The sequence below is a fragment of the Mirounga leonina genome, unplaced genomic scaffold (assembly GCF_011800145.1).
Source record: "Mirounga leonina isolate KUSES-001 unplaced genomic scaffold, KU_Mleo_1.0 Mir_151, whole genome shotgun sequence".
Classification (NCBI taxonomy): domain Eukaryota; kingdom Metazoa; phylum Chordata; class Mammalia; order Carnivora; family Phocidae; genus Mirounga; species Mirounga leonina.
Window position 1 is genome coordinate 784,589 of NW_023270377.1, and position 13,745 is coordinate 798,333.

The following is a 13,745-nucleotide window of genomic DNA, read 5'->3' on the forward strand; positions in this document are numbered from 1 at the left end:
GGGGGCCACGCACCAGCTTCCTCCTGAGGGAGAATCAACTGCGGCTTTCTTTTCTAATATCCAGAAAAGAACTCAGAGGTCAGTAGTGGGATGGCATCCAGCAGATGGGTAGACTGAGGCCTGGTGAGGAGAAAGCACCTGCCCAAGGACCAAAGGAGACCCCCCTCATCCTAACCTTGTGCTTGGACGCTTCCCTCTGGAGTCCCCCCGCAGGATAATCGACTCCACACGTGATTTGTGTCATACTCGCCCTACTCCTGTCACTGAAAGCTTCCCAGAGCCACATAAAGGACAGGCAGGGACTCTCAGAGCTCACCCACTGGGGTGGTGGGACCCAGGCCCAGGGGCTAGGCAAGGTGAGGGACAGGCACAGACCTGTGCCCCTCCCAGCCTGGGCCTCCCAGGGCCTCTGGACTGAGTCTGGCACTGGGCATCCAGTCGGGCCAGCGTCCCCTCCCCAAGCCTCATTCCAAGCTGGACCTCTCCCTGCGAGTCCATCTTGAACAGAGGCAGCCGCTGGAGAGGGGCCCAGCAGCCGGGAATGACTGCCCCTCGAACGAGTAGAGGCCAGTGTGGGGACTCCGGGGATGTCCCCCAGACTCCCAGAGCCTGAGCTCCTCTGGGACATCCTGGGAGGCCGGGGGCAGCCCACCGGGGCAAGGCCAGAAGGGACCTGGTAGTGAGGGGATTGCTCAGTGGGAGCGCTGCTGAGGGACTGCTAGGGGCCAGGCTGTCTCCTCAAAGTGGAAATTCAAGACAGGGTCACCTGTGCTCAAAGGAAGTGTCCCCGAGAAGTGTCTGTGCTCTGTTCTGGTATCCTCAGGGCCTCTGCCTGCTGTCCCCCAGGTGGACAGCCCCCGGAGTGCCCCATGCAGGCACGGGCCAGGCTCCCTGGCTGGACATAGTCCCGCTGGGCATCCAGGGCTGGCATGGGGCTCATTGGACAGGTCAGTGGACAGGCCCTAGCCAGTCCTTCTGCCCCGGGCCCCTCTGGACCAGCAATGACCTCCAGCTTCTGAAGGCACAGATTCAGAGCCCAGGGGACCCATGCTGTGTCTTGGGAACCTCCCAGCACCCAAGGCTGTCTATAGCCCGAGGAGCTTGGGAGAGGTGTGAGGCAGGTGTCCTCAGGGAGACAAAGCAGGGGGCAGCATTCCCTATTGCTCAGAGGCTGGGCCTCATCTGACACCAATGAGCTGGGCTCTGGAGGCATAGAGGGTATGGCCTGCCTCTGGTGAGAGTTCCTGCCTGGGGAACTCACTGTGGGGCGTTCGTGTAATGGTGGGGCGCGAGGGGGCTGTGGAGGCCAGCGTGATTACCTGTGGCCCCTCCCAGGAATCCAGGAGAGTCGCTGCCCGTGGTGGGTGGGGCATCCTGCCCGTGCCTCTGGCCCCCACCCCATCCCCAACGTTCACCTCGGCCTGTTCTCCCCCTTAAGCCCCCATGCTGTGCAGAGAAGCCCAGCACAGAACAGCCTTCGCCCCCACCCCTGTACCCTTTCCTCCAGGGAGAAGCCCAGCCCTTGGGGCTCCCCTTGGGGCTCTTCACTGCTTGGGGTCCATGCTCATGGCCCCTGGTCCTGGGCCATCAATGAACAAGAAGGAGAGCCCTCAGGACAGGGCATGGCCCCTGGGGAATGTTCTGGAATGGATGGAGGGTGTGCTAGAGGTCCTTACCATGCGGCAGCACCTCTGTGGGATGGGCAGGGCAGGGTTCAGGGAAGACCATGGCTGGTCCTGACCAGGGCGAGAGAATGGCCTCACCTCTTTCTGTCCGCCGCTGGCCCCAGGGGCACCAGAATTTGCCACACCTGATTCCCGAGAGGGGAAGGGACCTCAAAGCTCGCTCGAAAGTGCTGGCTTTCTGGCATGAAGGCCAGCCACTTCGGCCCTCGGTCACGTCTCTTGTACTCGCCCTGACAGACAGGACAGGGACGGGTGCGGCTGGGCCAGCCGTGGATGGGACACGTGGCCCTGACATGTTCTCTGAAGATGGGTCACACGCAGGGCAACCCCAGAGGAGAGGAATGGCTTGCCTCTGTCCCAGGCCCTCAGGGCCTCCAGGCAGCCGTCCCACCCTAACTGGCCCTGGGATCTGAGCGTCTGTCCGTCTGTGCTCTTCAGTGACTCTGTTTCCTGGGGACCTGCCTCCCCCGCAGAGCCAACTGTCCTCGGTGACCGTCTGTCAGGAGGTGGGCGATTGCTCAGGAGAGGAGTGGCTCCTGCCAGCACAGGAGGACACGGAGGCTGTGCCGCCTGCCCGGGAGCCTGGGGTGGGGGGCTCGCTGCCCGGCCAGCTGCCTCCCCTCGCAGAGACCGGCTCTGGCATAAAGGCCATCACCCCCTCCCACCTGCGCCACTCCATCAAGCCAGGGATGCATGGGACTACACGCGGGAGGTGACAGGGCAGCCGACAGCAGGGGAGATGGCACCAGGGATGATGGGAGGTGCTGAGGAGGCGCTGGGCAGGAAGCAGGCGGACCTTCCTGTGGAAGGTACACGTGTGGGGGTGGCTGGAGTGGGAGGGTTCGTCTCCTCCTCCACAGGCGGCCTCTCCCGGCGGCCCCAGCGCAGCCCTCCCACAGGGCCCCTGGGCAGCGATGGGCGGGGGGTCAGGAAGGCAGCCCCTGGGACCTGGGGGACAAGGGCCAGTGATTTAACTCCTGTGCTCTGTGCCTCTCATGTCTGGCGACCCCACAGAAGATGCCATCCAGAAATCACCAGAAACCGAGGGGCAGCATAAGCCCACACACCACTGGCGCTCGGACGGCGGGGAGTCGCGCCCAGTGACAGGGATGCGGATGTGTGGGAGCTGCGGGGAAGCCAAGGGCCAGAGCTGTCTCCTCGCTCTGACCCCCCCAAGCGGGAAATCTCTGGGGGAAGCCCGGGTAGGGGTGCTGGCTGTGGCCACATCGGGGGCCTGGGAACCCCTCCTCCCGGGGCCTGGCTCCCTTCTCTGCAAGCCCCCCACCACTGGGATTGTCACTCCTGCCCAGCCGGTCCCCCCGCCAGGCGAGGGTCCTGTGTGGAAGCGCGTGGGGCCTTGCCTGCTCTGTCGGTTAGCTCCTTGCCCCCCAGGCCGGACATGTCCAGCAAATATCAGCTCCTGCTGGTCAGTCAGTCAGACAGTGGCTCAGGGACGGCCTGGTGACCTGGGCTGCCGTCGGCCGCGAGGGACTTGTTTCTCCCTCCCATAGTGGTTTTTAGTTTGCCAGCTCTCGCCTCGTCTCCCCTGGGGCAGCCTTCCTGAGTAACTGTGGGCCCTGGTGCCCCACAGAGTACCTAGGGCAGCTGGGGGTCTGCGCCCTGAGGCCCACGGCCCTGGACCGGAGGCCAGAGCCTGCTAGGTAGGGACAGACGTGGAGGCTGAGGCCCACAGTCCGGGACCAGAGGCCGGAGCCTGCTGGGGTAGGAAGTGGGGCCTTCTCAGCGGGGTTCCAGGGAAGAGCCCAGGGCTGGGAGGGCAGGCGGCACCTCCTTTCCCAGCTGCCGCTGCAACCTTTCCAGGGCCGAGCAAGGAGAAGGAATGCCAGGCGCGGCAGACACATACGGGGCCGGTTGGGCTTGAATATTCCACAGAAGCAACGAATGAGCGCTCACAGCCATGGCCCCAGCCAGTCAGACATGCATGTCAGATTCTGTCCACCTTGACTGCGTGTCCTGTGTGTCGTCGGGCCGCAAACCAGAGTTAGGCCGTGACGGGGCCGCCGGTGACAGTGGGGCTGCCGGCACCCTGGGAGCCAGGACCGGGTTTTGCAGCTTGACAAGCGTTGCTGTTCCAGCCTAAAGCCCACAGAAGCCACGTGTGGGAGGGACCCTCTGGGGCTGGCCACATTCAGACCACTCATTTCGGCAGCTCCCGTGTGCTGCCTGGGAACTTGCTGGCCCACGGCGCACAGCATGCGGAAAGGGTTGCTGGTTTCTGGGTCGCTGGTGGCCAAGACGCTGTGGGTCGCTGTCAGAGCGTGGCGGTGTCTTGGGAGCTCATTCCTCGTTTCTCTGCCGAAGGCTCTGAGGCCAGGCCGGCCAGCGGCTCGCCCGGAGTCTCACGGACAGCACTCCCGGGCATGTCTTCTCTTGAGGTCTGACCGTTCTGTGTGTCCGTGAGCGTGAGCAGCTTCCGGCAGGTGTTCTGGGCATGTGTGCTGAGTGAGACCAGGAGGTCCTGGAGAGAAAGGCCTGCCACTGGGCATAGAGGGAGGGGTCCCCCCAGGCATCCGTGGCTGGTTCAGACCTCGCCGACCCTTTCTGGAGATCACACTAGGCAGCTCGGGCAGCGTCTGCTTTCACATCTGGAGGCTGGCCCGGAGCTGTGTCTGGTGGTGGTCCGGACAGGAAGGCCTGGGACGCCTGAGCGGCAGCCCCATGCTCTCCGAGGGGGCTGGTGAGCACAGGAGCTGCGTGGTGGCCTCCTGGAAGATGTTCCAACACGCGGTCTGGCTGGGCGTAAAGCGTGGCCACTTCCCGGGCCCGGAAACCTGTGACTATTACCAGGTAGAGACTGAGCCCCAGGTGAGACGGGGTTGAGGATCGTGAGGTGGGATCGGCCGGGGCTGGTGTCCGGGAGCCCAACTGTCCCCCGGGGGTCCTTGTAAGGCAGAGGCAGAGGACATGACACAGACACACCAAGGGGGCCCCGGGGGGGACGCCAGCACAGATGGGCCTGGAAGAGGCAGGAAGGATACTCGCTGGAGGTCCTGGGGGGAGCAGGGCCCTGCCACGCCCTGATCTGGGACTTCTGGCCCCAGGACCAGCAGAGAATAGGCTTGTTCTAAGTGCCCTGAGGGTGGCGATCCATCCCAGCAGCCCCAGGAGGCTCGCCCATGGGCTTTGAGTGGCGCCCACCCAGGATGGTCCCTCCAGATGATGCCCATGACGCCGAGGCCATGTGGGGTCTGCCGCCGGACTCCCACGGTCCACTTCACGGGCTGTGCAGGTCCCTCTTTTCCAGCACATCCGGGAACTCCAGAAACACAGGGTCTGTGCACTTGCCCTGAGCTCTCTCGGGAGGTGTAAGCTACACAAACATGCGCTGGTCGTTGGCATGTGTGCCAGCCAGCAAACTCCTTCACTGGCTGCCCACCGCGCCGACACCCCTGCCCACCCCGGTCACTCACCGCTCCGACCCAGGGTCTGCAGGCCCCCGAACTCCGTGGCTCGCCTGTGGTCAGGCACTGCCAAGTGGGCCAGGGCAGCACCTGCGTCTTCTCTCCCGGCCCTGCCCTTGCAGGAGACCAGGTGTGAGGGGTCTGTGGGAAGTCCAAAGGCAGACACAGAGCGGCCGTGGAGCCTAGGGCCTAGGCCCCCGAGGAGCTGGGGACATGGAACGTGTGTCAGGAGGGAGCGGTGATGGAGATAGCGAGGGTGAGCCGACCAGCAGAGGAGGGGAAAGCGGATGACTGGCTTGGGGCACTTCGGAGTCACTGTCCCAGAGGAGGGGGCTGCTGGGGCCAAGGGGGAGAGCTCTCCAGATGACGGGGCGGGGTGCACAACAGGCAGGCTGCCCCGAGCGGCGGAGGTCCCTGCTGCGCCGTGCCCAGAGTGGGCACTTTGATAAGCGGGGCCGCCCGCTCTCCTGGGCCAATTCAGGATTGCCCTGAGGTCCGAGGAAGCTGGAGGAACATGACATCACTGGGTCGCAGATGGTAGAGCCAAGGCAGACAGGGCCCTGTGACCCAGGGCCGGGGTCAGGACAGCGGGACCCAGCTCCTCTGCAGCAACGCCCCTCCCTACAGAGTCCCATGAAGGTGGAAGTGCCGTGCAGAGTGTGTGGGGGGACCAGAACATGGTATGGGTGGGGTGGGAGGCAGACCAAGGGCGTCAGGGTCCTTGACACTGAGTGGCTGCCCTGGGAGAGGGACAGACGTGCTCTGGGTAACCCCAGAGGACAGGATCGGGCCAGGTCTGAGGAGGGAAACCGGTCTCTTGTTTGACGGTGCTGTGAGGTAGTGAGCTCCCCGTCCTGGGAGGTGTGGAACGAGAGACCCAGTTCCTGGGGCTTCCAAGCACAAGGAAGTGAGTGCCCTTGGATCTAGGTTCTGCCTGCCGCTTTGGGTGTCTGAGGCCCATGCGTGGGTGGAGGTGCGGGCTCCCCGAGGGCTGCAGGGTGGCATCTCCAGGATACCCTATTAGGGACTGTCTCCAAGTTCATTGTTTGCAGACACTCCGGCGGGGGCTCCCAGCGTACAAGGCCGGCCCAGCAGGGCCAAGGGTCAGCGGGGGCGGCTCCCCCCTGGCTGGTTGGGACTTGCCTGCCTGAGCAGAGAGACAGGCTGGGCCGGGCAGGGCTCCCGGTGCGGTGCTGGAGGGGGCCGGCAGGGCGAGGCTTTCCACCCCGTGAGGAGGAGCTGGGGAGACTTCCCCTAGAACCAGGCTCGCTCCAGCTGCAGACCCAGGTGGGTGTGGGCTCCCCTCGGGCTGAAGGCCCCAAGGGAGGGGGGCAGGACATGTGAGGGCCTGGGTTTGGGGGTTGGAAGGGCAGCGCTGAAGGGAGAGGAGGCAGGATTCACAGGCGGGCTGCAGGCGACCCTCCACCTGGGAGGCTCCCCGCTCTCCGGGCGCAGGTGCCTGAGTGGAACGCTGAGGTTGTGGACGGAGCTCAGCCCCCCGCCCTGCCCTCCAGGCTCCTCAGAGGCAGCTGCAGCGGGGCCCCCACACGGGGGTCTGGGAAGGCCACCACCCGGCCTCACCTTTGTCATCTGAGCAATGGGGCTGCCATGTGTCCTCCCCGACCTGGTCGGGAGGCCTGCATGCCGCAGAGCCCCTGCAGCCGCTGCACGGGGACGGGGGGCACCAGGAACAGACCCCCCAGCTCCGGGACAGCGCGGCGGGCGGTGGCCGGGCCCTGGGAGGCGCAGTGGTCTGACTGTGGTATTTCTCCAGGGCTGTCCTGAGCCTGAGTGTGCCTTGGGCCTGAGAGGCAGAGGCCATGGGACAGAAGGGAGGAGCCGAGGCGGGTGGTGACCAGGCCCCGCCCCCTGCCCAAGGCCGCCAGTGACACTCCTAATTGTTGGTGGCTGACTCACCCCCACTTCAAAGGCGGGCCCTGGGGCGAGCTCCGGATTCTCTGTGCAGGGAGCCGGGGCCCCGCCTGAGGACCCGCTCCTCAGCCGGCGGCCTCCTCCTGTGCGCACAGCCAGCCTCAGCACGTCCTCCGAGCTGCCCTGAGCCCTGCCCCAGCCATGGCTGTGCAGATGTCCCTGTGGCACCACTACCTGCAGGCTCTCCGCTCGAGGGGGGCGCCCCGGGCGCAGGACTACCAGCGTGCGGAGAACGTGCTGCTCACAGTGCTGGAGCGTGTGCATGAGCTGGACCCCCGCTTCCTCGTGGACTACTCCCGTGACCTGGAGGCCTTCCAGTTCGCCCTGCGCTCCTCGGAGGACCCAGTGGCCATGGAGGTGCCCCTGTGGGTGGACGCCGAGGCCCTCCTGGTTGAAGAGGGGGGCGCCGCCGAGGCAGGGGAGGGCCCCGCGTCCTGCCGCCTGGGAGTCTCCAGGGAAGGGCCCGGCCTGGAGCGGTGGACGGCCGAGGACGTGTCTAGCGTGTCCTCGGAGGGTGGCGGCAAGTGCTGCGGCCTCCTTGTGCCCGGCAAAGTCCTGCGCGTCCTCAAGGACCTTCTGGTGGCGGCCATTGTGCACTGCAAGCACCAGAGCCTCATCATACCAGGTAGCCGCCAGGCGACCGTGGCACACGTGTGACGGCAGGGCGTGCGTGCATGTGTGCGTGCGTGTGCACGTGTGTGTGCGTGCAGACTGGGATCCCTCGGTGCGTGTGTCAGGGCACACAAGTTGGGGGATGCTGCTCGGAGGTCCTTTCTGGCTCCAAACCTTCTAAGAGGACGGGTCATGCGTTTCCACGTCCCCTGATGACTTTGCTGGTCACGGCGTGCTGGCTGTTACTTGTGAAAGAGCTAGAACGACACACCCGCTGGGCAACGTTTTCCCGCTGACCTGCCGGATGCGGGTCCGGCCACAGGTCTGGGCAGGTGCTTCTGTTGTCAGTCCCAGTTCAGCACGGCCGTCCGTACAGACGACCCTGCGTGCCGCGCCCGGTCACGCGGCCCTGGGAAGACTGTGTGTGTGAGCGTGTGCGTATACAGGATTACGGACACGCGTGTGCGTGTGTGCATGTGCAGGTGGAAGTGTGTGTGCATGGGAGTGTGTGTGGATGTGTGTGTGGATGTGCACAGTTTTGTTTCAGTGTATGGTCTGCTGGCTACTTGGTGTCCTGGGCCCTGAGCAGGCTCTGTGCTGGAGTCTGGCCTCCGTGTCTCGTCCGGGTGCCCTCTTGGTGTGACTGGGGTGGTGAGCCCCTGGGGGGCAGGGCTCCCGGCGGCACCACGAATGTGGGCTTCCGTCCAGCAGGGGCTGCCTGCACTATGAGAGCACTAGAAAGAGGCACTGCTGGTGGGGGGCTCAGGACAGCAGGGCGTCCTCCCGGGGACCAGAGCAAAGACATTGGGTTGTCCTGGCAGGGCCTGAGGGCCAAAACGGAATGTCCTGCCTCCCTTGGGAGGGACAGGCCCACGGTGGCGGCTGGTCCTTGTGTCTGCCATGATGCCAGAGGATGGGGATGGTCAGCCCACCTCAGGGACAGTGACCTGCCCCGGGCTGCTCAGAGCGGCCTCTGGATGGACTTCCAACACTCAGAGGGGACAAGTTCTAGCCCCAGCCCCCCCCAGAACTGCCTGGTGACCTGGGGCCAGTGGCCACCTTCGCGGGGCAGCCGGAGCCTGTCGTTAGGCGCGCCCAGAGCCCCGGGCCCTTCCACGTCTTCTCTGCTCATCTTCTGAACCTCTCAATTGCTGCAGGGCCGTGTCTGTCTGCTGCCGTGACCTCGCATGGCCATTCCCACCTGGCCCTGTCCCCTGCAGGCCCTGTGCCCTCCTGGGAGACAGACCCACCTGTGGGGGTGTGCCCAGCCCTGGGCCGTCCGGCGCACTCTGAGCTGCCCCTCTTCCCTGTCCCCGGGTCCCCACCACCCTCGGCTTCCAGCCTGAGAAAGCAGAGGAGCCTGGGAGCCACACCCGGGGCCGCCTGAGTCAGGGGTGCAGGGAAATTCCAGGCATTGCTTCCTGACACTTACCTTAAAAGGGAAGCCCAGCAGCTCCAGGTGACAAGGTCCAGGCTGCTCTCACCGGGGAACGAACCGGTGAGACCGGGCCGGGGGCTAAGGCGGGGAGTAGTTGTGACAGGCTGCGGGGGTGGCTGGCTGCCTTCCAAGCCACCTCCGTGGACAGAATGTGGGACCAATGGTAGGTAAGGAAATGAAGGCACCAACAGTAGCTCAAACCCAGAATTGGGAGGGGCCAGGGATCACTGAACTTTCTTCCTTTAACTGATGGGGAAACTGAGGCTTTCTTCCTTGAACTGATGGGAAAACTGAGGCTCATGGGGGAGGATAGAGTGGCCCGGGTGGCAGGACCTAGCTCTGGGCTAGGTCCCAAGAAGTGGCCCAAGAACTACCCTATAGGAGATTGGGGGGAGGGGTCTGCATAAAGGGGGGCCAGGCTCCTTCCTACAGGACCCCCAGGGCTGCGGATGGGCCAGGGTGGGACAGTGGGGGAATGCAGATCCCAAGCTCAGTTCCTGTGGAGACCTTTCCCCATGGCATATATTGGGGACTCCCTTTGGGACATGTCTCCCCGATGGTTGGTCCCTGACCTCTGGCCAGCACCCTCGCTGGGCAGTGCTGAGGGAGGGGAGGGACTGCTCTGAATCCAGGGTTGGCTGGCGCTGGTCAGGGCCAGTGATATGAGTGTTCCCCACACTGTTGAGCTTCCCTTCCTTTCTCTGTGGTATTCATGTTTTTTGGGGGAAGGGACAACTGAAGCGGAAGGCCAGAGGGCCCCGGGTCATACCAGAGTACCCCTACCACCCCAGCCCCCAGCCCCATCACCCTTGGAATGTCCCCTCCTGGGTGGTGCGGGGGCTTTGGGTTAGGGGAGCGGCACGAGGCTGCATCTAAGTGGTGAGGGGGCAGAAAGCATCTTTACTCCGATGTGCCATCTGGGATGTGGTTCTGGGGACCCAGGCTGTGGAGTGGAACCAGGGAGCACAGACTCACTCACTGTCAGCCCTCGGATCCAGGCCCTCCTGGGTGCTGGACACCAAGCACACTCGTCTGACACCAGGCCTTCAGGGACACGTGTGTCACTCCTGGGCCATCCTGGGCCTGTCCTTCACCTCCCCAGCCCCTTCTGAGAGGTGTGAGGGGTAGCCTGAGGTGGGGACTCCAGGGCACGGTCATTGCAGGATCTCTGAACGTGGACAGCCTGAGGGAGGAGGAGCTCCACCTGTCCCTGCTAGCGTCCAGTGGCTGGAGAACCATCCGCTTCAACATCATGCCCGTGGTACGGAGAAGGCACAGGGTGCCCGCCCTAGAAGCGGCCCAGCTGATGCAAGGGTTCCCTGAAGGCAGCTTGAAAAGGATCATCAGCCAAGAGGTGGCCCTGGTACCAGCCAGTGCCCAGCACTGGAGGTAGGACACAGCTCCTGGGGTCTGTGGGGTCCTGGGGAGCCGGCAGGAAGGGGGCTGCCACCCCACCGTTCCCCTCACTCTGAGCAGGAAGGCTGTGGGGATGCCTCCTCCCCCCGCAGGGATCAGATGTCACTGGGATCTCTCTCGGGGGCTGTGGGATCCGATCCGGCCAGAATGCTCACTCCCCACTGCCGGCTTCACCCCCCTTGGAGCTGCGGGAGGGTGGAGCTGTGCCCCCAACCCACGTGAGGAGTGGGCCGGGACAGGCTGTGAGGCTCACGAGCTTCTGCTCCCAGGGAGGCCACAGAAGCTGGAGGCTTTCCTTTCTGGGCATAAGCTGTGGGTGCAGGCTGCCCCTGGACACCTGGCTGAGGTTGCCATGCTGACCAACTGTGGTGTGCCTGTCCTGGCTCCCAGGGTCTCCACTGACTACCTGCTCACCAGGTTGCTTGCTGCACTGGGCTCCTTCCCGGGCCACCGCCTGGACGGCCTCTCCATCCTGGACAGGGTCAACCATGAGAGCTGGCGCGATGGCGGCCAGAGCCCGGGCCTGACCTTCTGCCACCTGAAGGTGCGCATGGGGGGCTCTCGGGCGCACTGGGCCCTGGTGGCTGTGAAGGTTACCGGCTGGGGATCCGCCCTCTGAGAGGAAGCAGCCCCGTCCCGCAGCTCTTGGTTGCTCACCAGGCTGCTGGGACATGGCTGGAGCCGTGTCCTCCTCGGTCTGTGTGACCATCAGGTGCTGAGAAGAGCAGGGAAGGGCAGGGCCAGAGGCACAAGGTGGTGAAGGGGGGGCAGATGGGGTCTCTGCCCCTAATGAGCTGTGTTGGGGGGTCGGTGGAGTGCTGCTCCATGACGGGAGCTGGGGGCTGGCGGGCAGGGTGAGCCGACTTGGCATGGGAGCTCCCTCTGACCCACTCCCCACCCCTTGCAGGCCTCCACCCACCTCTGAGGGATTGCCACCTACTGGGGAGGGCCCTTGGGGTCTGGCACACCGCGGCTCCTGAGCCCCACAGGAGCTAGGGATGATGGGGGCTGGTGGGAGGAGGGGTCGTGAGGGCACAGCAAAGCAGCTGTGTGGCAGGGGAGGGGCCCCTGGCTGGGGGGCTCAGGGACAGGAGGAGGAGAGGGTGCCTGGTGCAGCCAGGATACCAGGGCCAGGACAATGCCCTGGGGTAGGGTTCTTTGGGTCAGGCCGCAGTGCACTGTCGGAGATCATGGGAGGGGAGTGGGGGCATGAGGCAAGGGACCAGGGGAGGCGTAGAAGCCTCAGACTCTCCTGAGGGGGGGTGTGGGGTGGGAGGCTGGGTGGGGGCAGAGTCCCTCTGAGCCCGGACTCAGTGGCAGTACCTCGGGAGTCGGGGAGGTGCCAGGATGGAGGCAGCGGGTGGGGAGGGGTTGAGACACACGCTGGGACATCCAGGGGAGGCATGAAGTGTGGGGGAGGGGTGCTGGCGGGACAGGGGCTTCCAAGGGGGATGGCTTTGACGAGGGGCCAGGCCTGAGGGTGGCGGGAAGCCCGGTGGGGCGGGCGGGCGGCAGCAGATCACACGCCGCCGCGGGCCGGGGGCCTGACTGCACCGTCCCCCCGCAGACCGTGTTGCTGTGGGCCTCGGTGCTCTTCCCAGAGCCGGAGGACTGGGCGGAGCTTCAGGGCGCTGTGTACCGGCTGCTGGTGGTCCTGCTCTGCTGTCTGGCCACCAGGAACCTGCCGCACTTCCTCTACCCCGAGTGGAACCTGCTTAAGGACGCCGGCCTGGACCTCAGCACCCTGTACCAGCATGTGGAGCACTTTGCCAGCCAGCCGGAGGCCTCCCTGCGCATCCACGTCACCCACCTGGGCCGCAGCCCCCCGCCGCGCATCAGCCACGGGGTCAAGGCGCTCCTGCAGCTGCCCGCCAGCAACCCGGCCTACTGGGCCACCGCCTACTTTGACGTCCTGCTGGACAAGGTGGGCATGGCAGGCTGAGGGGCATCTCAGTCGGGCCCAGGCGGGCATGCAGGTGGGGACAGAGCCTGACCTACTGCCCCAGGGTCAGGAGCTGAAGGAAGGCTGGGCAGGTCGGTCGCGGGAAGGTGGGACATCTGGAGGTCAGATAGGCCACGAGTGCCCCCTGCCCGCTAGTGACCCAGGAAGCCAGGGTAGCAGGTCTGAGCCAGCCTCCGTTACCCACCAGAACCGCCCCCAAAGCCACACACGACAAGGGCTCAAACCCCACCTGCCTACCCTGGGACTCCGTTCCTCATGAAGGGGTGTGGCTGTCCCTGGGCCTCACAGGGACAGTTTCCTGATGCATCCCTGGACTGCTCTGCCAGCTGGCCCTCCTTGAGCCACCAAGGTTCTGCTAGCTCTGTTAAGCCCTCCCCTCCCCTGCTCCCACCGAGCCCACTCCTGCTCCTTTCCCCCAGGGCTGGCCCCCACCCTCACCTGAAGAGCCAACACGGTCTCCTTCCGGGGCACATGGGGGCTGGAAGGATGAAAGCAAGAGGGGTGATGCATGCTCAGCCCTCCCCAAGCACCTGGTGGGCCTCCTCTGTGTCAGGCCCATCTGGGGAGGATACCTGCATATGAAGAAGGGCCCCTGGTGGAGAGGGCTCTGGGTGAGTCCACACTTGGGGAGGACTGTTCAGGCAGAGACCCAGAGGCAGGAAGTGCTGGCGGTCAAGGGGCATGTGTTGTCCCACACTGTGTCCAGGGCCCTGTGATGGCCCCCAGACAGCTCCGTGACCCCTCTGTGCCCCACCCCATCTGCAGTTCCAGGTCTTCAACATCCAGGATAAGAACCGGATCTCAGCCATGCAGAGCATCTTCTGGAAGACCAAGACTCTGGACACTGAGGAATGCTGAGCTGCCTTCCCCTGACTCTTAGTCTTGACTGCCTGAGGCCTGGCTACAAGGCCCCACGGAGGCCATTTGGAGAAGAGAATGGGCTTCACCTTGAGGCAGGTGGTGGGTGGTAGACATGTCCACAGGGACCACCTCAGACTGTCCAGGGATGGCCTCATGGGAGTCTGAGCATGCTGGGCAGCAGGCCTCCGGGAGTAGCTGCCTGATCCCCCAAGGGCCTGGGATGAAGGTGCCTTGGGTTTCACCAGATGTGCATTGATCCATTCTGTGTGATGTCATCAGACTCTCAAAACCAGGCGTCTGCATGAGACCTGGAGCTCAACGGCTTGTCCCGACCTGTGTCACATGCTACTCTGTGGCAATGAAATACTATATATCAGACCTTGAATAAATTAACACTGGATATACACAGCGGGGAT

General features: G+C 64.6%; 1 protein-coding gene across 1 annotated transcript; it reads left to right on the forward strand.

Annotated features, from left to right (window-relative positions):
• The first annotated feature begins 2,439 nt into the window (after positions 1-2,439).
• MAB21L4 (mab-21 like 4) lies at positions 2,440-13,745 on the forward strand. The gene is made up of 8 exons (XM_035008319.1): positions 2,440-2,494; positions 2,700-2,887; positions 4,335-4,511; positions 7,109-7,664; positions 10,253-10,478; positions 10,896-11,049; positions 12,073-12,429; positions 13,234-13,745. The coding sequence occupies exons 1-8, from the start codon at positions 2,440-2,442 to the stop codon at positions 13,324-13,326; spliced, it is 1,806 nt and encodes a 601-aa protein (XP_034864210.1). The 3' UTR covers positions 13,327-13,745.

Bases quoted from the DNA above. Each gene is read 5' to 3' on its own strand.
- MAB21L4 (XM_035008319.1), top strand. From the start codon at position 2,440: ATGGGAGGTGCTGAGGAGGCGCTGGGCAGGAAGCAGGCGGACCTTCCT. The intron at 11,050-12,072 runs GTGCGCATGGGG...GTCCCCCCGCAG, and splicing joins TGACCTTCTGCCACCTGAAG to ACCGTGTTGCTGTGGGCCTC. The intron at 12,430-13,233 runs GTGGGCATGGCA...CCCCATCTGCAG, and splicing joins TTGACGTCCTGCTGGACAAG to TTCCAGGTCTTCAACATCCA.